Source organism: Falco punctatus (genome assembly GCF_963210335.1).
Source record: "Falco punctatus genome assembly, chromosome: 5".
Classification (NCBI taxonomy): domain Eukaryota; kingdom Metazoa; phylum Chordata; class Aves; order Falconiformes; family Falconidae; genus Falco; species Falco punctatus.
The window spans coordinates 10,648,130-10,672,494 of NC_137584.1; the positions used below are offsets into that span (position 1 = coordinate 10,648,130).

The 24,365-nt window shown below is 37.5% G+C and overlaps 1 protein-coding gene and 1 long non-coding RNA gene across 3 annotated transcripts in view; one reads left to right on the plus strand and one right to left on the minus strand.

Annotated features, from left to right (window-relative positions):
* Positions 1-24,365, minus strand: part of LOC308064169 — a 100,438-nt gene that overhangs the window by 58,958 nt on the left and 17,115 nt on the right. The window lies entirely within an intron of this gene.
* The window catches only part of IMPG1 (interphotoreceptor matrix proteoglycan 1), a 76,944-nt gene that overhangs the window by 27,563 nt on the left and 25,016 nt on the right, over positions 1-24,365 (plus strand). For both annotated transcript variants that reach the window (XM_080388165.1, XM_080388166.1), the window contains exons 3-12: positions 972-1,138; positions 1,352-1,380; positions 4,024-4,091; positions 5,004-5,095; positions 8,045-8,191; positions 11,132-11,190; positions 12,303-12,323; positions 13,697-13,950; positions 15,393-15,469; positions 15,974-16,508. In XM_080388165.1, coding sequence (XP_080244291.1) covers positions 972-1,138; positions 1,352-1,380; positions 4,024-4,091; positions 5,004-5,095; positions 8,045-8,191; positions 11,132-11,190; positions 12,303-12,323; positions 13,697-13,950; positions 15,393-15,469; positions 15,974-16,508 — 1,449 coding nt within the window. The remainder of the gene's footprint in view (positions 1-971; positions 1,139-1,351; positions 1,381-4,023; positions 4,092-5,003; positions 5,096-8,044; positions 8,192-11,131; positions 11,191-12,302; positions 12,324-13,696; positions 13,951-15,392; positions 15,470-15,973; positions 16,509-24,365) is intronic.

Below are 24,365 nucleotides of genomic sequence, written 5' to 3' on the forward strand. Positions count from 1 at the left end.
CATGTAAAGTCAGTTTGCATCCAGTGAGTGAAGCTTCCTTAGAGCCACTCCTGAATACTGCCTTTTCAAAATCTCCCTCACTGTCTTATTCTCTTTTTGTTCACTTTAATTCCCCTAAATGATGCAGAACACTACAGTTCTCTCTGCAGCCACAGTACCTGTTAATCTTGTCTGATGTAGCCCGGCATTTAACTGGGTGATTCATCACCATGGAAGAGGTATTTAACATTGAACAAATGATTGTATACAGTTGTGCAGAGAGGAAGGAAATCATGTTCTTTCTAAAGGAATTTTGCCTATACTAAGTAATTCAATTATTCCAGTGGTGTTTAAAGAAACCCAAAAGCAGGTACCTGGTGCAGAATATCCTTAAGATTTTAAAAAGACTGATTTCATTGAAAATTTGAAATATAATCAAACCAGTCTGCTGCATTTAAAAAATATTTTTCCATTAAAATATTTTTGTATATAAGTGGGCAACATCAAAATTTTGAATATGTTCTGTTTATCTTGCTTTATGCATAGTGAACCATACTAATGTACAAAACCTTTGTATACAGTTAAAATTATCATTATTCAAATATGACTGCTAGATATTTTTTTTCTCTGCCTCCCTGTTTGCTCTTACTATAACGTCCAGTATGTATCTTTGTTTGTATGTACTTTTGAGGTGAAGGAAGTGTGCTTTGTGTTTTCTCCTGATTCATGATGATTTTGATGTCAGGCCAAATTAATCTCTCTTTTAAATGAGAGAAATTAGCAGTCCTTAAAGACAGTTAATCCTTTAGCACAAAGATAAAGGACTGTCAACTCAAAAATACCTAAAAGATGTAAGAATCTAAAAACACCTAGAAGCTGGATTTGTTTATTAAGGCCAGAAAAATGTTTAAATCCCAAGTCACTTTAAAAAGGCTTTCAAGTTTACTTGTTGGTACAAAGCATCCATCCCCAGCCCCCTTCTTCTTACTCAGTCTGCCAGGAAGCTGTGTGGGAAGCCTTTCGTATTTTTCTGGATCGGATTCCTGATACTTCTGAATATCAGAACTGGGTAACTGCCTGCCAGAGGGAAACCTTCTGCATATTCGACATTGGCAAAAATTTCAGCAATTCTCAAGAGCACCTGGAAATAATCCAACGGGTAAGGATTACTGACATTTGCTTAGAAACTGAGGGAGACTTCCAAGTCCCTCCCCATCTGCTTATATAAGGGCAAAGTATTGCTCAGGAAGAGGAGGGGGCATGTGTTAGAAGGAAAACATAAAAGCACAGTAAATGAAAGAGCTAACAGGCTTCTGCTCAATGGTTGGATACACCCACTAGTAAAACGCTGTTTTTCTTAATCTTTTCGCAGCGAGTAAAACATAGAACCTTCCAGGAAAGGTAAGTAGCACAAGTAGATCCTTGCCACTTGATGTTACTGCCTTTTTTTCAAAAAGATATGTGTAGATGTGCATGTATGTGAACAGATAAACAGATAGAACTGTGGTGTATTTGGTGTGTGCTGTGAGAGTTGTGTATACTGTAGGTCATAGTACACAGTAATTGAATCACAAATAACGAAGGCGGCCAGATTTTGCCCATTCACTTTGAGGCACCACAGAATGTCTTCTTAGATTAATGTGAGCATAAAACCCTGACAGAGCCACGGCTTTGTGTTATACTGGTGTTGACTGGAACTGTGACACAAGATCACCCACAATTACTATAATTCTCAACAGACAAGTGAGAGAGCTTAACAGAAGTTGATCTGGGAGGCTACATTAGGCAAAAATATGAAAACTCTTTGCCTTCACTTTAGCTTTCCCCTGTATTTTTAGTTAACACTATCATGATATGTAATGTGATGGTTTATTCCATAAACTCTTGGGGAAAAATATGCTCCTGGCAATGCTCAGGAGTCTGAGAATGGCAGGACTAAATTACAATACTGAACTCTGTCTCTCTGCACATAAATAATACAGTACAGCCAGACAAATCACCATCCACAGTTTCTCTGATTGATGTATTATTTTTTTCCTTCGAATTTTTTTAGATTTTCATCTGTAGCAAATAATCTTTTCCATTCCTAAAGTATACTGTCTCATGATCACAGAGGGCGTACGTATCTGTGTTCATTATGACATGGGAACTTTGAGTGTTCTTCTTTCTCAGAAATGTATTTAATAATGTAGGGCCTAATTAAACTCCCCTGGAAGTCCAAAGTGAAGTCTTTTTACTCAGTCTAGTGCAAACAGCAGCAGCAAGGCAGTAAGTCAAGTGACTGATCTCAGAGTTCTTATGCTCTTTGTGAACAGTACAGTTCTCCCTAATCACAATTCAGAAGGTGAAGTAAATTCTATGAAATTACTTTGTATTTTAGCTGGAAATACAAGCAGTCACGATTATGCATTGCTGGGCTTCATCTTTACTACTGCGTGGTTTGGGAAACATTTTGTATCTTCTGTAGATGCCATGTAGAGAGATCAGGCTGCAGTTTAAGACACAACACATAATTAGTTAACATTGTGAAAACTTTTCAAATATACTTTAGTTCTCACCACACAAGACACGCAGAGGATGTGGTAAATCAGAGGTTGTTCATGTTCTATATTTATGTTATTGAATATTTAGGTTGGTCCTGTATAGAAATGCCACCCAGTCATCTTTTCTGTCTATGCTATAAGTTTCGTGTTGTCTCACTTAACACCACACTGCAAATGTGCAGTGCTCTTACTTCTTTCACTCATATCAGTTTTCACAAGCACTTCACCTGTGTGCACTGCCTTTAATAATAGGTATTTCAACAGAAAATCTGAGGAATTCTATCCTCATTTATTTCCACAGTTGGGCTTTTTATTTTATACTGTTTGTCTCCACATTCTACTCGGAATCTGAAAGAACTGAAATTATTCATCCCAGTTTCAGAAAAGAAAATTTTCAAATTGTCACTTAGAAGAGTCTTACCTAAGAATCTAAATGTTTCCAAAAGCTACAAATGAATAAAAATTTGGTTTCAGAGCAGAAATTATTCTGTAGATTTAACTGCAGGAATCTGTAACATATTTATTATAAAATGTACCTATAGATACATACGACTTCTGTTTTTTGGGCAAGCTAACAGTTGCAGTTACAAAATTTATTCATCAGCACATGACTGTAAAACAACAGAAAATAATATCGACAATACAAAAACAAATCCTGTGAGGCAAGGCAGACAATCTGTACATCACACCCACGATATTCTTATTTGAGTTTTCAGCTGTCTGCCACAGGCCCCATGGTTGGCATTAACCCATGAATATTACATCCAGATCCAAACATAAACATTGCTATAATTCATAATAATCTTGATCCAGGAACCTGATTTGAAACTTTCATTTGTTGGAAGTGCCCTTACAACATTATAATGCAGGCTGACAACTGAAAAATAAGCCTACCCATCCTCTCCTCACAGCTAACTATATGAAATACCCTTGGAACCATAAAACATTAATTGGGTCTAAAATCAGAAGCAGCCTAAAGCCCTCATCTTAACAGGATAGGATATAGCAAAGGAGACAATAGTTGGTTTAACAATGTACAAGAAGTCTTGCTTCCATTTTAGTCAGTGGTCAGCCATTCATAGACTTTGAAATGAGAAAAAGCAGACCTGCGCACCGATTAAATTGCTGTGACTCCATCCCTTTGATTACTTGGAGAAAATCAGTAATAAAACCTCATGAGCAGACACTTGACAGGATTGGTAGTCCTTGGTAGAAGAATGTATCAAATCAGTATTTTTGTCATTGTAAAAGCAAATACCATATTGAAGGAGAGGAAGGGAAATACATAAACTGTTGAATATAAAATACCATCTACTGTTCCATTGCCTGTTTAACTAGCTTATCAAATATTCCATTAGGTGTAAATTCTCTCATTTAAAGTACACTTAATATAGGGGACATTTCTACTTTTTTTTTTTTTTTTTTTTTTTTTTTTTACACCTTTGCCATTGCTGGTACAACATGCTGATACTTAAATCACTCATTTTTATTTGATTGATAGGAAAGATGAAATATCGACAGAGAAAACAGGTGGAAAAAAGCTGGAAGATGTTCCTTCCGTTTCTGCAGGTAACCAAATCTGCTTGCTGTGCACCTACCTGTTAAATAGAATTGCTAAAACCATAGATCTTAGAAGGCTGTAATTTAATGAATGCAGTAGAAGCATGACAAGTTTAGTGAAGTACAATGAAAATGCTTTAGCAAAATAACCTGTAAGAAGTATTTTTTTATTTCTTTACAGCATGTCTGCTACTCCAGTATAGTATTCTAGTTTGTTTTGGTCTTTAAATACATTTTCCTAATTTCACCTGTAGATAGTAGCACTAATCTAGCTTCAGTTATGAAACATTCAGTGTCAGCTGCTGCATTGTGTTAGCCAAAATAAGCAGATGGATTAAAATAATTACTTTAGCCATAAATTCACAGCAATGCTAGACATCTGAGAAGATTATTTCGTTTAGACCTTCTAACACTGTTGTGTACTACAGTTCTTTAAAATTATGCTAGAAATTTATGCAGTAATAAAAATCTTTAAATATGAGCTTTTTTGTTCAAGGAGGAAACATCTTGCACACATACCTTTATGAGGGCCAAATATGACAGAACCTTATTGATAGCAACTTCCAGCATGGTAATTTTACCTCTAGCTGGAAAACTCTGTCAAAGCCTCTTGTTACTTTACACTGAGCCCTAAAGGTGGCTACCATTGAGACAAAGATCTGAATTAGCAACATCAAGCTTAGACATTTGATGATATATAATGCAATATGACAGGAAATTATCTAATATTCTTATTTAATTCACCCAGTTTCATTGACGCATAGTCAGTGCCATCTTTGCCTTCAGTCACACACATGGATGCTACTGATGTTTTGAGCTGGAAAGGCCATCTATTGCATATAAAAGCAGCAGCTTTACCCATGCCATAAATTGTTGGTGTGCAAACCTGTTCTTGCCTGATTTTACTTTAAACCCTCGCAGGTTCCCCTGGCACATCCCTCTCTCCATATGCACCAGTACCTAATGGCACGCTGCTCAATGAAATTGTTAATGACACGAAGACTCCTGTAAAGGTGAGGGCCACCTGTTTTGCTATCCCATTTTTTTCACCCACATGTTCTTTTGGAGCTCAGCCAGCAGAAAAGAAGGGGAAACCTTATAAACACTTAGTGGTTATAAACCACAAACTGTCCACTCTGTTACTGCTAGCAGGACTGAAGTTTCATTAGCATCTGTCCTGTACTGGAATAGTGCGTGATGTTTCTTGCAAACATGTTAGAAAGTATAAAACCATGCCAACCAGCTTTTAGGCAGAGCCTTCACTCCTCTGAGAGGTCCATTGCCTGTTTTGCACTACTTTGTAACCTTGTTCTTCATTAAATAATGTAAAAACACATACCTTCTGAGCTTTCCACACAGGTGATAGGACCAGACCTTCTTGCCAGCAGCCAGACAGGGGAACCCCACAGATGCCCCCTCAGAGCAGCCGTGCAGCAGGGGCAGCATGGCAGCAGAAACAGGCAGCCCCTCCCCTGCAGGTCCACAGCAGCTGCTGCAGGTTGCCCCTGAGGTGGGGGCAGGAGGGAGGAGGGTCTGTTATGTTCCCTGCCCGGGCTTGTTGTGCCTGGGGGTGGCAAGGTGGGAGTTCTCATCTTGATCCAGCTGTGTGGCTTCAGGGAACCTTCTGGAACCTCCCTTTGGAGGGAGACCAAGGCCTCACGAGGGCCCAGGGTGAACCCGACTGCTGAGGAGCCCCAGGTGGGAGCTGGCGCCTTGCATTTCCCCTCTACTTTACTCTGAGATATTTTTTTTTTCAGTTTCTGAAAAGTTTGCCCTTCTAGAGCAGCTCCTGAAAAAGCCAGTCTGGCTGATTTTTTTGTTGTTTGTGCATGCTGGCTGTAGGAAGAGGCTTATGCAGTGTCCTCCCCACTTCAGTGAACTTAAGGTCTCGGTGCCGCTGCTGCCAAGAATTTGAGGGCAGAAATGCCAGCTGAAGCCTCGGCCATCACACCCCTGGCAAACCACCACTGTTCTCTGCAAGCTTCTCAGCTCCAGCCCAGGAATTGCACCTGAGGGATCCCAGATGAATGCTATTTTTACTATTTTGTAATGTAATTATTACATCCTCAGGATTTGAGAAAGCAAAATAATCTGAATAGTCTTAACAGTGTATTTCCTATCTGTATCATAGCTGCTGGAGTGAAAAAGCAGATAAAATATGAGGTAAAAAGTGGTTTGGAAATCACTTATTTGTGATGTTGGAGATGTACCAGGAGACTGGCATTAACCACTTCCTCTGTTATAGGTCTCCTCGTTCCTTCTCGACCCAGTCCTTAGTGACCAGCTCCCTAAGGGCTGGCTCCTCAAAAGTCATAGGGCAGCTATGCATAAAGTGCGTATTCCTTAATCTTCTGTTTATGGGTTAGAGCATTACAGAATGCTCTTTCTCTAGCTGATGAGCCATATTTTTATATACAACACAAAACATATGTTCCTCTAAAAGTGAGGCATCCTAAGGAATGACTTAGCAGAGCTGAGTTATGCAGAATCAATGGATGCAGAAAGTGTTCCCTGAGTTTCACTCATTCTTTATTATATTAAAGTATTTTCTGTACTACTGACACACCGTAATTGCACATATTTCTTGTTCTGCTTTTTCTTGGAAGTTAGCAAACCTAGGTGTTATGTATGTGATAGATGCCTCTAGCAGCCTCGTGCCAACCCACCTGGCAGCAGAAGTGGAAATCCCAGGCTGATGAGGTTGCTGCTCTTTTAGGACAGTCTTTTCTTGATCATTACCTTGTTCTTCTGTTTGTTTATCAAAGATAGAAAAACCCTGGCTGAGAGTAGAATCATCTTTGAGCAAATCAAAATATTAAAAACTGTTTTAAGAATACAGAATATGTAAGTATTGCTAATAAGTATAAACATGCAATGTATGTGCAGTACTTGCAGTAAAGAAAAACTTGTTCTGTGTTCCAAAATCTTTGTATTTTTAACAGACAAACTTTACAGAACCCTGAAAAGTTTTATTCAGAAAAAAACCAAAGCCTTTTTTGTGTAATAAAACACATTGGCAGTGGAATGTAGGCATTGTATGTGTTAACATTAGTAACAAGATTTTTGAAGAAGGACTGAGAGATTGGCAGAAGGCAGGAGTTTCCTGGGTGTCTTCTCTGCATCACCTCTTCAGGTACTTGTGTTCCAAGACTTGAAATTTGAAGTCTAGGTCTGCTTGTGAATAAGGAACGAGAGATACATTCTGATCTTAAAATTAGCAAATGTGTAATTTTGTATCTAGGATGAATTAGGAAATCTTTCTGAATGCACCCATACTGGCTTTCCTGCTCATGGGCCAGCACGCTGAACCCTACAAATGAATTGGCTTTTGGAGTTTAATATTATTAAAGGAAAAAATTATTAAGCATAGACCAAAACTGCAAATAGTGTTAGGAAACAGCAAACGAAAAGTGCTTTTAATAGCAGTGAAGTCAACTGTACAGGAAAGGTGTTACACAGGTAGGGCTAATCCTACTTTATTATCAGGAAAAACCAAATGCGAATGTCTGAACACAAAACAGTAACAGAGCATCTGGCACTCTGCTCTGGTTGACCATGGGTTTATTGAGGGTAGAATAACAATTAGCCTTTACCATTTACCTGCCACTCTGCTTCATGTCACACACTTTCCTCCAAAATGGCAACTAAAGCTCTAAGACTTTAATGATAATGGAAATAAGAAGACTTGGTAACACTCTGTGCAAGAAATGGTTTGATTCTCTTCATTTATACATATCAAAGGCAATTCTCAAGTCACAGTAATAGAAACTTGTTTGCAAAGGCAGAAGAATTAAGTCAACAGATGTGGCTAGGAACCCTTGACTTATGTAGGGCATGGTTCAGAATGGTATTTTGGGGGTGAGTTTAAAAGGCAGCCGTTCTACCTACTAAACATTGAAATGTGGGGGGGAAATCACTTAGTTTTGGTTCTCCCCTTTTTTGACTCTCCTTTTCTTTTCCAGGAGCTGGGAACAAACACAGTCCCAGAATTGCCTGTGGAGCAAATGGTAGAATTCAGTGTCACTCTCACTGATCAGGAGTACACACCTGAACTTAGTGATCCCAACTCCCCACAGTACCAACAACTAGCTGCCAAATTTCAGCTACAGGTAAGGAGGCTGAGTGAATATTGGCTTTGTAACTTGGGTGAGATTCATACTATGAAAATACCTTCACCATGAAACAGAAATAGATAATTCTGATTGTCTCAAGACCTTCAGTTTTCCTTCATATATAGTCAGCTTTTCCCTTCATTTAGGCCACGTCAGCAGTAGAGCCTCAGACAACTGATGAGCAGAATAACTTTGGGAATATAATTCGGGCTTAATCAGGAATTCAGGGACAGTACTTTGTCGTAATTTAATTTCTGTAATAAATCTAATGAGAAATGTAATATAAATGTTAATAGTCATTAGCTACTGTTGTCTGAACTATTCTTGAAAGGACTTACAGTCATTTTTTTGTACATTACCATAGTCTCTGTAAGAACTGGAACATCTGCAGTGTTTTCATATAATCAATAATATTAACTGAATGTTCAGCTATCAATTTAATAGATAGCTGTTAATGACTTGAGGTTCCCAAAAGATTCTCTTAGCAATAAAGCTTCTCATCAGTTTCATGATCATTCCTTAGTGCAAGCTGTTTCACTATCCTGGTTCAGTTTCGGATATGCACAGAAAAATGGTGAAGGATGTGTTGGCAGAGCTAATAAAAAGTGGCTTCTCTGGAGAATTCCAGTATTATTCTTAAACTGAACTGCCTGCAGACTTTGTTTATTACACATGTAATGATGTAATTCAGCAATCTGACTTCTAAGTTATTTCATCAGTTGGATGGGGAGAAATGCAAAGTTTCTTGATTGCTATTTTCCATTTTCACCAAGTTTTATCTGTTGCTTTAACGAATCCAAAGCTGTTCTTGACATGCAATGTTGAATAGAAAATTATTTGTAGTGCAGTACCATGAAATAAAGCTGATGTGCTTTCCTCCAAAGACAGATGATGGAGGAGGCAGAGGGTAATCTTGATACAAGACAGTTTTACAAGTGCACTCAGAAGGTGAGAGTGAGGAGGTTAGATTCAGAATTAAACCTCTGTCCAGATACAGGAGCTCCTGTACAAATTCCAGAGAAGCCTTTGCAAAGGTTAAGGCTGTGGAGCTCCAAGTTCAGTTTGTAATTCATTCCAGGACATGGTAAGAGAGCAGTTACAGCAGGCATTACATTGCAAATATTCAGAAGTACATCTGTATACCACAACATACATTTAAAATCACATGAGAAATGGAATGCAGATTCAGATGCTCACACTACTCAGTAAATTGAGATTCATTTGGTGAAAGTAGGAAACAGAAAGCTACATACATGCATACAGTGAAAAGAAAGCATCAGCTTCGTTATGATATAAAGCAAACCAAGAAAAGACTGAACAGAGCCCATGCCAACAGTCAGCTGGCATAGCATGGCTAAAGGGGGATTCAGTTACCTAAACTTGGATATCTGGTGCCATTTTAGGTGTCCCAGGTTATCCAAAAATCTGCAAGGGCCTCTCAAATATGAGAGCTGTACTCTTCAGAAGCAGCAACTGAGCAGATGACAACCATAAGGCATCTAAAATTACAGTGTTTGCCCAAGTTTAGGAAAACAAATTGCATCCTCATGATTTAGGCCCTTAATGTCTGTTACTTCCAGTGAGCATTAGTCACATGGATGACATTTAGAATCTCCCCACAGTCTAATTGCTACTTCTGCACTACTTTTGCTAAGTTAGACCAAGCTTAAAATGATTTAGTTCAGTTCCTTTCCTACTGTCCTCCTGTGAGAAATGAGCAAGAGGAGTGTAGATGGCAGGCCATTTTCTGCTCTAGACATTATCTTCTTTTGTGCTTGCTCTGATGAAAAAGACATCTAGGCTTATACAGTGTGGCTGATACCTGATATTGTGATAACATGCTGATCTTCTGCTACTCTTCTTCACTTGACCTACATTAGAGATGCAGAGAAAGCTGTGAGTCTGATCACCCATTCCCTACCAGTTCTGACAAATTCTCATACACGAATGAATCAGTTTCAAATTTATGCTGTATTTGTACAGAATGATATAGCTAAGGAAGAGGAAAGATTGCCACATTAGTTTATATACTTTTTCAGTGATATGCTGAATTAAAAGGACCTGATTCCTCAAAAGGCTCTTTCACTTCTTTTCATGTGCTAAATTCCCTCAACTCCACAGGCTGTGCTTGCAGATGAAAGATGATGTGTTGCCTGGTACTTAACAGGACCAGGAAGTGAATCAGAAAGGAACTATGGAACTGTGTGCCTAAAAAAAAGTCCCTTTCCTCTGACATAGTAGATGTACAGAAAATATTTTATTTCACATAGCTATATAAATGTTGCTAATTGTGAAAGACTAAAAGATCAATCAGCTGGATCTCAAAACACTCAATTCTTGAGTTAATGGTAAAACCACTTATCCTAAAGTCTATACAGAGGCTTCACCTTTTCTGTTCATTTTTAATTCTTCATAAGGTCTCTTCTATTCAAAACCATGAAACTCTACATTTGTTTACATTAGAATTAAAAATATATGAAGTTATTTTATTTGTACAAGATAGTTAAAACTGTTTATAAATGATTTGTCAAATAATCTAACTCCATCTGCATCTGACTAATATTTCTAAAAAATTAGCGATTTACAGTTAAGGTGACTTGAATCAAAAAATTATTCATGGACCAAAACTGCTGAAAGTGAGAAAATAATTTAATTTGTGTTGTTTGATTCACTCATGAACTAGATTATCACTGATTTACATAATTACATTACTAAGAAAAGCTGTACTTTGTACTTCATTTTCCCTATTAACAGGTAATAAAGGCAGCATATACAAACCAAATATTGTGTTTAAGTTGAGCAATGATGATACCACAAAGAGGACTGTTTTCTAAAGCTGTTTCTGAAATATGAAAAGTATTGTTTAGGTAGTCAACCTGTGCTTTCCTTTTAGCTGTAGAACTTGCACTGAATTAATGATTTTATGGTTTTCTATAGATGCAAAAAATATTTGAGAAACTTCCAGGATTCAAAGAAATCCACGTATTAGGATTTAAGTAAGTAAGAAAATGGGGCTAATTTTTCTGTTGGCTACTAGAATTCTCCTCTTCTTTCTTTCCCTCCAACACGAAGAGACCTATAGAATAGTGGGGTGTTTATCACTATAAACAGGAAATAGTTTTCTGGGAGCAACAGAGACAGTATGGAGAGAAGTGCAAACACACCCCAGGTGAGACTATGAGGTTTTGAATTACTAAGCAGAAGTAGCTTTGATTCCCTGAGGGGTCAAGTAATCAATAAATCCTTTGAAATTGTTTGCTAGCAACATTGTATTAAGGACTTACTTAAATGACAAGGTGAAGAGAGTTAGGAGTATGATTATTTAGGTGGCTACTTTTTTGTGTGTGGATCCTGTGCCCTTCATAGATCAAAGTGAAGGTGCCTTGGCAAGAGAAGGTTGCAGGAGGCTACATGTTCACATATATAAAATTTAGCCAGTAGGTGTTTCCCAGGTGTTTCAAACAATTAAAAATATTTCTTTTTTTTTTTACAAATTTGTGTTCTGTCTTGCCATTTTTTTTCAGTTTAGCTTTTTTGTATGCTTACTACTAATGCAAGCTACTGCGTGTCTTTTCAATAGAGAATCTGCAGGGGAAGGAGAGGGATCAAAATCTGAGTATTTGATACTTTTTTTCTTCTGTAGATAAGAGCACATTATGTAAAGAATCAAGGGGAAAGCTAATTATTAATAGTAAGAAATAATATAAATTTGAAAGGGAATAAAGAGCAGGAAAAAAGACATAAATTCATGTGGGTGTTCATTGCCACCATAAAGATACAGATTAGCAATGACAGTGCTCAGATTGCACCATTTGTAGTGGGAAATAGGAAAGCAAATATTTCAAACTATCAAGGTAAAGTAAAATTTCTGTTTCCCCACTCAGATCATGGAGATTCCCATTGTTTGGAAGGGAAAAAGTGAAATGATGGAGAGTAGGCTGTCATTTCCACACAGAGATAAAAATTATAGATGACACACAGAAGATAAGATAAATTGGTAAAAGGTGTTTTTGATGTATAACTGACTGATTTCCTAGTATTCATGAATCTTTGTTTTTCTTTCTTTTGCAATCCTTTATCACACCCTTTCTTCTGTGATGAAATGAAGACAGAAGAAGGAGAAAGATGGGTAATTTGTAATTTATAATTAAGATTAATCATTTTATAGACTATTAGGTGTAGATAGATACATCAATAAATGTTCTTTATCTTGATGTGACAAAGTGAATTGATTTGTGTTCTGCCTAAGTGTAAAATCTGTGATATAAAGCAACAGGGACAGCTTTTACCTTATCCTGAAAGGTTCATGTAATCAACTATTGTCAGGATCTCTCTGAAGAAAAGAAAATTGTTTGACCTAAGAAAATTCACATCCAGACAACTAAAGTTCTCTATTAGTCATAAACTGAAAGTGAAAAAAGAATAGGGGAACTTCATATTTAAAGTTTCATTTTTGATCTGCTGTTTCCTAACTGTATTCCCGTATACACATCATCTTCAATTATTATGTATTTGTTTTGTTTTGTTATCTCTATTATCAGGCCAGATAGAACGGCAAAGAGACCAGTTACTAGCCTGATTAAATGCAGGGTGCTTTTGACTGGTAATACAAACAGCTACAGAGTCTGTTGTTGCTTAAAAGTGTTGCTGGGGAATAATTTGTCTAGCATTTCCCAGAATTTCTCTTTTACTTGTAGTTTAAAAGGAGGAACTGTCTAACGCTTTTCCTGAATTCTTGCAATGTCATATAAATGTAAATATGTAGCACGTACCAGATAAAGTGAAATTCCTCTCTCTCCAGTTATTTGATGTTATAAAAAGCAACATAGAGGAGTACAAATATTTTACAATGTACTCTTTATTTTTCATTTTAACTAGGTGAATTTAGCATCTATGAAAAGTATTGTATTCATAATGGTGAAAATTCAAGATTTCTCTTAAACGAGTACATCTAGGGAGAACCTATACACATTCATTTGGACTTGGAAAAGATACCCATTATGAAAAGTTATTTGCTTGCCATATTAACTAACTTTCATGCTATTCTTCAAAAAAGAGCAAAAAATTGCACCAGATGTGATCTAATTTTTGTTTATCCTTAGTTTTATGAAATGTCTAATCCTTTTTCATTGGTTTCTGCATAATTAATAGGTGGTTATGGCTTCCAGTAACACTCCTGAACGACTATTTGAATGAATAGTCAACAACTTCAAACTATTTTACCAGTTCTACAGGTCTCTGAGTAGTCAGATTAAACTGAATTATTTTAGACCATTTTTATAATTTTCTTCAATATTAGAATTTTTATTAAAAAATTTGCATAGAGAAAAAAAGGTTTAGGTATAGCAAAAGTGACAGTCTCATTAGAAAGAAGTATATCTGCATTATTTTTACAGAATTTAATAAGTTGTGGTTGCATATATTTTTGTTTGTTTGTAAAATCAGTCCTCAGCCAGTAACTAATTTTGCTGCACTGGGCATTTTTGCATCTTCCCTTTGCAGATCAAGCAGCACTATAGCACGATATGTGGTAAACTTTGAGAGAGATGGCTCAGAAATCAAAAGCACACCAGATGACATTTCAACTATTGGATCTAATAAGGTTGAAAATGAGAAAATTCCACTTTCTCCAAAGGAAGAGAGGGAAATATCAGGAACTAAACTCACAGTAACAGACCTTCAGCAACTTGTTGCCATAGCACTCCATGAAGACCAGTCTCTGCCAATGGACCTCGGAACACTTCAGTTTACTGATGGTCAGTGGGCAGGCCAGTGCCAGGCACAGGTCTGAACCTTGCCCGTTCAAACTGATGCAATTTCAGTAAGGTCTCCTTTGCCTCTCTAACAGATCGTTTTCATTTGATGTGTCCCATTCTCCAAAGTGTTGCATAGCACCCAAAGGATGCACAGATCTGAGTTAAATTTTATAGCTAGATGTGCCTTTATAATTATGCAGCCTAACTGCCAGTCATGTTGGAGGATCTATTTTCCTTGGTTCTTTGTTTAGAAAAGCTGGATATTTTGCACGTTAAGACAAATAAGGGGGGTGGGGAGAAGACTATGAATATTCACTGTATCTTTTTAATTCCCCAGTATGGACAGTTTCATTTCTCTAATATGACAAAAAGTGAGGGCTTCCTTTAACATAAATTTAGCTTTCTGAAAGCTGTGTCGATTGTAAGCAAGCCATCTAAGCTCATAGTGATATCAGAGAGTGGACACCTTAAAAAGCATTTGATCCCATCTAAAACTGGTGGTGTGAAACACACTGTAGAGGTGCATTTTGCTCTCTGAAACACAGAGGGAGTGTAGATGACAAGCTAGGTGTGAAGACCTCCAGCAGAAGGCTGAAGGGCTGCCGCCTGTTCAGTAAACCACCTAATAAATATCCCCTTCTAGTCCATCAATGATCTTTTCAAAGCTAGAATAGCCCTGGTTTTGGGGAAGTAAGTTAAAAAGGGGGAAAATAACTTAGAATATTTTTTCTTTTATATATTTACCAAAACAATCTTAAAACACACAAAATACTTTAGCTGCAGTGTTTCATTTTCGAATAGCAACATTTTCTTTCAAAAAAAATACATTTAGATGAACTAATACTCTCTGTAAGAATAAAAGGACATATTTTAATGTAGATTAAAGTCCCAAGAAAAAGTTTCATTGATATAGAATAGAATAACAATAATTATTGTAATCAACTTTTTCCAACTGGTTATTTTTAATAACCAGTTTTAGAAAAACAGTTTGCATGCAGATATATTTAAAAAGCTCCTCTGAGGGGCTGAAGGGAGCATCTGGGCACCAAAGTCAAAATACTTAAAAGTAACAATGGTGTGGACTCTGGGTAAACACAATATAATGAGTCATCACAGCCCATGCAAATTTAACTGAGTGGTTCATACTTCAGCTGGTTATAAGCGTTCATCCATTGTTCAGCTGTCTGCAGACCTATCCCATTTATACTAAATAAAAGGGACAAAGAATAATGCATATAAAATTCCTGTTTTCCTCACAATTGCTAGTTTAGATAGAAATGTATGCCTTTCTTCTTAACATGGATTTTTTTTAAAGTTGGGTTTTTTTGGTGGAGAATAGCTTTAATACTGGTTTTTACTGAGTTTATGAGCTTTAAGCAGTTTTCAGTGTGCCACTGCTGAAATATTGTGTGCTCTCTCTTTTTTCTTTTTTTCCCTGCCAGAATCTATTATACCACCTAGTGATTTTGATAATGATATCCAGGCCATGGTAACTATTCCTCTGGAAGGTCCTGATTTGGTAAGTCTATACTGGTTGTTACATTTATTTATTTATTTCTCCATAAGAAATAAAATTAAGCAGTGTTAAGGTGTACATAGATATACAGACAAAGGCTCTTATGCTAAAATACATAACCGCCTTTTATAAATGCTGTAAGGATTAATTTTGTACTGTTACACGGCAACAGAGATACTGTTCAGAGCATTTACAGGTTAATGCTGCTGCTTGATTACCTTTTCCAGTTTTAATTACAAAGTAAACAATGCCTTACCAATTCAGTAGTACTTTTCAATGTCAGAAGGAGAGCTATTGACAGGGATAGTTAAATTCATCTTTCTTTGACCATTTTTAAAATTACAGGCAATATGATTAGGATCACATGCACATGCCAAACTTTTTATATGTCCCATGACTTCATGCTGAGTAAGCTGTTTGCAAGCTCCTGTGGCTAAAGATTATTGGCCTTTTTAGCAATGACAGTTAAACGTAATAATGAAAGCTGCTTTTAAAAAACTTTTTCAGGACTCCGTGAGTGTGGAACTCCCACTAGGTTACCCCAGCGCAGCAACAGTGGACCAAACCAGAGACATTTTGATCAATGAATTTACAACTGGAATTCCTGTGCTAAGTGGAGAGGTCAGTGCCCCTGAAGAGTTTAATAATTTTGTTTCATCTGAACCTGTGTTCCCTACCAAACCCTCCAGAGAACAATTTCAGGTCAAATCTCCTCCAGACGCAGAAGATATCGCGACTGACCACCAAAGTTTCACAGTGCCTTTCAGTGCTCTGGGTAGCACTAGCAGTCCTCCAGAATCAGAGGATTCCTATTTGCCTCCTCCAGCAGATGATTCTGCTAGCAATGACTTAATCACCGATGGCTATGAGTCTCCAGTGGAGCAGGCTACCACATCAGCAGCTGATACCACAGGTAGCTTTACCCCACCTAATCTCCTGCAAGCCAGAGATGAGAACAGTGAAGCTGAAGAGAAGAAAGAACTGCCTGATATAACAGAAACACCTTTCAAGGAAGCTGACCAAGATAGTCTGTCTGGACAAGGTAAGACACAAAAGATTTTTCCGTAAGAGAGAATGGGAAAGATCCAGTTGTTATTACACACACATACAGCCATGTGTACAGTAAGCATTCCTTTCAGTTGTGACAGAAATTTTTCTGGACCATCAAAGGTGCAAAATTTAAATTTCTAATGCCCAAGTCAGGAAAATCCTGATGTACCTGACTTCAAGGTCGTCAAAGAAAAAAAAAATCCTACCCAACAACAAATGCCTAAGGATAAGGCATGCTTTGTACAGGGTATTACAGTAAAAATTCAAAGGGGCAAGCAAAAAAAAAAGGAAATCCCAAGCAAACACACAAAAAAAATCAGTATTTAAAACATGGAAGGTAAATTACTTTGGATTCCACGGATAGATATGGGTGATAGCAGCAAGAGTATCATGAAATAATTTATTGCAAGCAAAAAATACCATGGCTAAAGAATTTTACATATCTACAGGTCTGATGAATGTAAAAAAGTTTTTTAAATTCCTGTTTCCTATTTTGTTTATTCAGTTTTATCCATACAGTAGGGTTTTTTAAAGGCATCCAGATAAATAAGAAAAAACACTTACATCAAAAACGTATGTACATACATATGTCTGGGTGGAAAAAAGTCTGTATAATTTAACCTTTAAAATGAAAAATACATGATAGTCATGTTTCCCATGGTTATCAGAAAAGTGTTGACTCTGCAGATGAAAAAACTTCAGACAAAGATAAGGTTAGCTTTGAGGCACAGGCAAATTAGGCTTTCCCCTAGAACAGCAAAATGCCTCCATCACCTCCATCGGGGGCTTGGAAAGCCATTCTAGATGCTGTGGAGAACTATAATGCACAGGTAACTGGATTCTGTGGGGCAGCAGCCTCCACTGGCAAAGCAGCAAGAGTCATGGTTCCAGCTATTGCTCTTCATCTGTCCCAGTTTGTCTGCTCCCTCTCCTGATCCCTGGCTTGGCCTCACCATCTCAACATTAGGTCAGTAAACTTTAATTTTACTTACATTTCTAAGAAGCCTGTGCTAGCTGTGTAAGATGCTAGGGTTGCTACAAACACATGCAAGGAATTGGTTCTTGAATGAATCTTCAGATGTGCTTTGTCTCAGATTTTTGACTGACCATCTCAACAGAAATGTAGAGGGCAGGTAAGAACTTCATCGAAGTCGGCAGGATTCTCTGAAGTCCCCACATAGTCTCTAAGCAATACTAAAAAATCTGCAGAAAAAAACAAATTCAGGGCAAAATTCCCACAGTATGCACTAGCTTGCACAAGCACACTCAGTGTTTCTGGATCCCCAAGAACATCATCCTCAAAGCTCACAAGTTTGCTCCCTGCTGCAGGAAAGTCCCCTGCTCCTGCAGGAGGCTCTATTCTGTCCCTGTTCTGCCAGCTTCCTCCTTGCTCAGTCCTTGGCCTTTCATGTCCCACCCTGCACTCCAGAAACCTCTTGGAGTGAGCATAACAAACCCTCCTCCCCCTTTCAGGACGTTCTTCCTGACCGAGCATGCCCAGAAACAGCGAGGCGGCAGGGCCCATTCATCCCTCCTGCCCAGCCACATCCCGTAAGGCAAACAGGCAACGTTCACATAGCTGATCGGAAACACCCCACTACATGGGGATACATCCTTCACAATGAGCCCACAGAGCAAAAATGTGAGAGGGGGGAAGTGCCTATGTACAGTGTATAGTCTATAGCATTCTTCTTTCTGAATCCAGTAAATAACAAGATAATTTTCAAGAATAAAGAACGTAAAAGCGGCCACTTGGGATCATGCACTAATCTGCTCCAGACAGACACCGAAGAGCATAACATGGTCAAGTTGTTGCACCTGGTAGTTTATGTACTGAATAAGAACTTCCCATCCTGTAGTCTGGCCTTTATACGCAGGGTTCTGAAGTGAAAGACAAATACCTTATGACTTAGATTAGAAAATCACTTCTCATAAGAATCAATTTTCAAATGTTCCTGAAAAGAAAGTTTATGTTGAAAAGTGTTAAACACAACTATTTTCAAATGCATGCTGAGAGGTCTTGTAGTGCTACTGATAAAAGCACAGCATACCTTTAAATAACAGTACAGCATACCTTTAAATAGCATTCATTATAACTGTGGTAAAGCATTACATTTGCAGGGGAAAAAAAGAGTCATATGCATTTTTCATTCTCATTGGGTTAGAGATTTGGTGTCATTAAAACCACATAAAGCCACATATTTTGCAGCTTGCTAAATAGCTGAAAAACTTTGTAGCCTAACAGCTTCAAATGATTGAAGAGAAGCAGCAGAGGGTATTTGGCTCACCAGAAACGCAGAGCAACTCAGGCTGAAAATACTAGTTTCATTCTAAAATTGTAAAGAATTTGTTTATTACAATTTATTACAGTTAGTGCTTGACTTTTTCACTGGGTGGGAGAGATACAGGAGATGGATCTCTCTGGCTCCAGGGTTCGAGCTTGCTTGATTGTTCCACAGTGACAGTGTAGGACCACAGTTCATTTGACTCTCACACAGACTTCGATACCTCAGTTCAAAACGGGGATTAGATTCTGTGTTTCTAAGTGATCCTCAGAGACAATATATTGCATATTTAAATGAATTTCAATGTCATCAGGACCAAGGGAAATTTTAGGAAGGATAATACAAACGGAAAGTTCACCACCTACTGACACAGATTTCTTCAACAATTTTTTCTCGTATAATTTGAGGTTTGGTCAAAAAATACATAAAGGTTTTTCATCTTCCTAAAGCCATTATTGCCTGTGCTCACAGAGCATGGAATAGTTTGCTTAAAGAGATGAAGACCTTCTGTAAATGCAGTTTTGATCCTGTAAGCAGGTGATACTGACCCTTTAAACACTACTTTAAGAAATTATTTGTTGCATGTTTGGGTTGGAACCTGTCAATCTGTAAAACAGAATTAAATATATAGAGCTGTAAAAAAGAACTTCCACCAAAATAAGGACCACTATCTTGTTCCTCCTTGTTGAACACAAGCTGTGTTTAAAATAAGCACTACAATATAAGAATTCCATCATTATCTCTGCAGCTGAGTAGCAGAAGAAAAATAATTGTTCCCTGCCTAAAAAGAAGGGATGCTGTAGTTATTATATTTGCTTAAAATCTTATAGTACACAAAACATACTGCATGGATAACAGAAAAGAGATGTTAAAAATCTATTTACTGAGTTCTTAAATAAGTAAATAGTATATACTCTTTAATGCTTTTTCTATTTCTAAAGTTTTTTTTCAGTTCTGGCAGTACTGTGTATAGCATCCCCTGTATTATTTTCTTTCCCTAGATTTTGCATATTTCATAGGAACTTACAGAATTTGATCTGGGAATTCAGGACTTAACAGCATTTACAACAGAGATTTTATTAAAGTCAACAGTGTTGGTAATATTAATTTTAATGCAGCAAGCAGAATTCCTCACTAACAGGTACAGAATTATTCACGCTTTGTGCCTGGCTGCATTTCATAGCTGCATTTCTTAGCAAGATTTAAAAAACAACAACAAACCTTTGAACTGTTGCTGGTGTGAAACAGCAGAAACTACTTGGTGTTGTGTAATGTTGGACAGAGGGTTAGGGTCTAAACAGCTGCCTGCAGTTCTGCTACATAAATTTCCATCCATTTCCCCACCCTACAATTCAGAAGATGAAGCTAATTTTTCTTCACTGCATGTTTAGGACCTTAAATTTACTCTTTTTTACCACAAAAGGAAGAGCTGGCTACCAGAAATAAAATAGTATGAGATTCTTTTTGGTATCCCCATCGGCTATATGCTTCACAGATGGACTTTATTGCATTGATTATCAAATGTGTGCAACTGCAGGCTGAACATTACTACAGACTTCTGAACATTGAACACCAGTAACCTACACCGACTACTTTAATTGTGCCTACCTGAGGTCACTAAGAAAAGCAATAAAAAAATTATTTCACAGCTCCCAAAAAGATAATCAGACTCAGCCTCACACATACAATCGTACACAAACATCTGCATACAACGTCTAGGGAAAGCAGAATGAAAACAGGTGATGGGCAAAGAATCAAACTAGTGAGAGGTGTCGTTTTAGGCTGTGTGGGATGGGATTTGTCAGGCTTGAGCAGCCAGTGGGAGGAATGAGCCAGGACCAGGTGTGAAGCTTCTTTCAGACAGTATTGTGCTTATTGTGGACAGTAATGTTGTGCATGGGCAGTAAAGAGCAGGGCAGTGATGATTAGGCAGTTGTGCTTGCCAAATGGTGATAGTAGTTACTCCACCCCCTGAAGTAGCCCAAAACTACTAGGAAGATGCTAAGTACTGTCTTTAAAGTAAGCTTAACATTTGAATTTCAAATTGTTTTGAGATTTCACAATAGAATTAAGAAAAAAAAAAAAAAAATGAAAAAAAAAAAAAAAAACTGGTATAAATGTCCAGACCTCTTACTGAAAAGTTCTGGAATGGCTGGATCACATGTTGTGGTTTAAACATTTGACTGCTCAAAAAGGTTTTGCTGTGGCACTCTCAAATTTTAGGCTGTTTTGATTTCCCATTTTCAACCAGTGCAAAAACCTTGCTTTTTTTTCTGTTGTCTGAGATTATACCTGTTCACACACCTGTTCACAAAGCATTCCTCTTTCTCCTTGGTATTTTTCCCCCCTCCAGAGTTAATTCATCAATATATCTTCTGTATGGTTAAATTTCTTCTGCCGTTCATTGCAGTCTTCCTGTGGCTCTATCTAAAACAATATGACCATTCAGAAAGGAAGCCACTTGTGCAACAAATTAGACAGATTGTTATTTCAAAAAATGAGAAAATTTCAGTAATAAACCAAATACAAATGTATAAGCAGATAAAAGAGTTCATGAAAGATGTAACAATAATGCTATGTCTTTACTTCCTAAACAGTAAGAATTTAAATTTGTATTTGTTTTAATTGTAGCTACTAGCAAGTTATGCAATCTAGGTAAATGCTTATCCCAAAATCTTGACCATCATGGAGGAAGCATTATTTCTGGAGAAGTTATTCCAGAAGCATAGAACAAAAGCTAGCAATAGAATACTTCAACTATTGTTGTACTACATCTGAGCCTCACCAGCCTGGATCTCAAGAAAAGCTCTGAGAGAAGGCAACTCTGTAGGGTGTATCACGGGTTTTTTTCTGCAAGAAAAAAACACTGATGAAGAGTAGATGGTGGTCACATCTCTGTGTGGGTAACTGATAAAATCCTCATTAATTCCCATAATTGCTTTCATGTTCACACAGCCTTGTTGTGAATGGTACCCTGTAATATCTTCCTCCTGCCCAACAAGGTTGTTGTGCACTCTCAATCACTAAGATTTCTAAACACTATCTAGAAAACCTTGGTTTTCTGCATGTTCGGGGATTCTTTCTGCCTCTGGTTCATCCCCAGCTGCCTAAGCACAATCTATGCTTAGCATAGCTTTCTATTTGGCATAACTGGCATCGTCATGGAAAAGAAAACCGTTATGTCTTGCAAGAATCGCTGTGGAAGTTCCCAGGATTGGAATTCACCCATTCTCTGTGCCACGAATGCTCACCAGTTTTTTCACGTCAACAGTTATACAGGGTAAGCACTCCCCTATTTCCTTGCATGTTTTTCTGTTTTTATGTTTTCTTTGACCATAAACTGACAGGATTTTCTCAACTTTCTCCCCCATCAGCTTCTATCTGTGCCCTTTCATTTGTTGCTTGCTGCTTCAGATGTGCAACGAATGCTTTTCATGGACATGCTACTCCAGACTGATGTTCAGAGAAATGAACAGGTAAGTCTAGCTATGTCCTTTTCTCAAGAATTATGCAATATTGATTAGCCTAAAATTTATCTGTTCACTGATGAGGCTGAAGCAGAAGTTTCAGCAGGCCCGTATTAGGACACGTCAGATTTAAGAAAAATTTCATACGATGTTCACTGTGATAAAATTAGTTCTGCATACACAGAGTACTACAGGTATCGTGAAGAGTTCTAAACATATTAGAGTAAGTGATTAGCATATGGCCAAAATTTGATAGCCTGCTCTGCTCAGTGCTGGGAACAGCAGGAGCAATCTGGGTAGAAAAAAACCTGCATCACTTCTTCAAAACATACTTAAAAATGCTAAAATGAAATTACTAATACAAGCAAAAAGTATGAGAGAGAGTACTATCTATCGTCCCAATTTAACACATCACTTGTTAAAATTATTAAGCTGTCCAATCAGTTCAGTTCAGTTTTATTTTAAGGTTAAGCTTTGCTTCCTTCAAATATGATTTCTTATTCACACATCCTCAAATATGCAATATAAATGCACATTAACCAAAACAAGCGAAACTTTACTTTATATCCAATTGGTAGTTCCAATGACCCATTGAAATTACTGTGTGAGGTACAGAAAACAATTTATATTTCTGCTAAGAAAATTTGCTTATCCAGAGGCAAATCATCTGGGCCACTTGTATAATGAAAAAATGTAACACCTCATTCTCTAGCTATACAGCTAGTAGGTCGATATACCTCAGTGTTCTGCCACTTGTTCACTCATACTTTTTACTCTTAAGTCTCTCCCCCAGACACAATTGCTGTCCCATTGTTTACACCTATTGTGTGCACACCTATTATATGTTCATAGTCTACATACACACATGGGGTTTCTTTTTCACACAGTCACCACTGTATATCGCTAGTCACCTCCATTGCTCCTGCAGCTAATTCTCATGTACCTCACATGTGCCATTTTAGACTTTCAAATCTACATATACTTCAGTACCTGTTTCCTAAATGCTATAACTTCTCTTATTATTAATGTTCCCCTGATGACTGACCCCTTCTATGTTCAGTGCTATTTCACTCCAAAGTAATCCTCTCCCTCCCTCCAAATTCACAATAATACTGCTGACTTAAAATCACTCCGCTAGTCAAAACTTAATCTTTTAATTGGTTGCGGGTAACCCTCTACTACGAGTGAGATGTAACATGTACTACACACTTTCATACATTTCAGTCTCAGATCCCATCTTGTCTTGAAACCAAATCTTCCTGCCTGTGTGCAGAGACAAGATCTAAAGCTGAAAAATGGGGAAGTTTTCTTACCTGCTGCCCAGGAAGAGAGCAGCAGCCACAAGGGCTATAGACACTCAGGGGAGAGAAGTGAAGGAGTACTTGTCATATGATAACATTCAAAACCTGACAAGCCTACAACCCGCCCATAATTTTTCATCTTTCTTACTGTGCATGAAGGAGCTCTCCCTCCAGGAGGGACACATAGCTGTTGCTGCATGTGGTCTAACTGCACTTTGCTCCAGAAAATTAATTTTCTTTGAAAAACTTCTTTCAGGAAGCTTACAGTCTTCAGATAGAAATACAGTAGTTCAAATCCTCTAATAAAACTGGAATATAAAAAGGCAGAAATAAGTTCAGAATTTGAAGAGCCAGTATCACAAATAACTTTAATATGTTAATGCCCTGAATAAAAGCTTTTAAAATCATGTGACCAATGCAGTAGTAAAATAAGAAAAATACTTTAAGACAAATAATACAGCCTTCTAGGCTGGGGGTGTAAGGATACCCTTTGCCAGGTCATAAATGAATGAAACTAATGAAGTTTACATGTCATGTAGTCCAGTTGGAACAAATGTCAGGTAAAGTGGCACCCCTGAGACTGACATACCCTAAAAAATGCATTTCCCTCACTTGTTAAAATCCTTGATCTTGCTAGAAATGCTGGCTTCAAGAAGTAATGTGTTATGATCAAATGGTACTAAAATTTTGATTTTCTAAAATTACAGTCCTCTCTTTGGAAGATTCAGTATCCTTCCAGTGTAATAAAGTCCATCTCAGCTCAGCCTGGAATTTTTAATATCCCCTTATTAGGGGA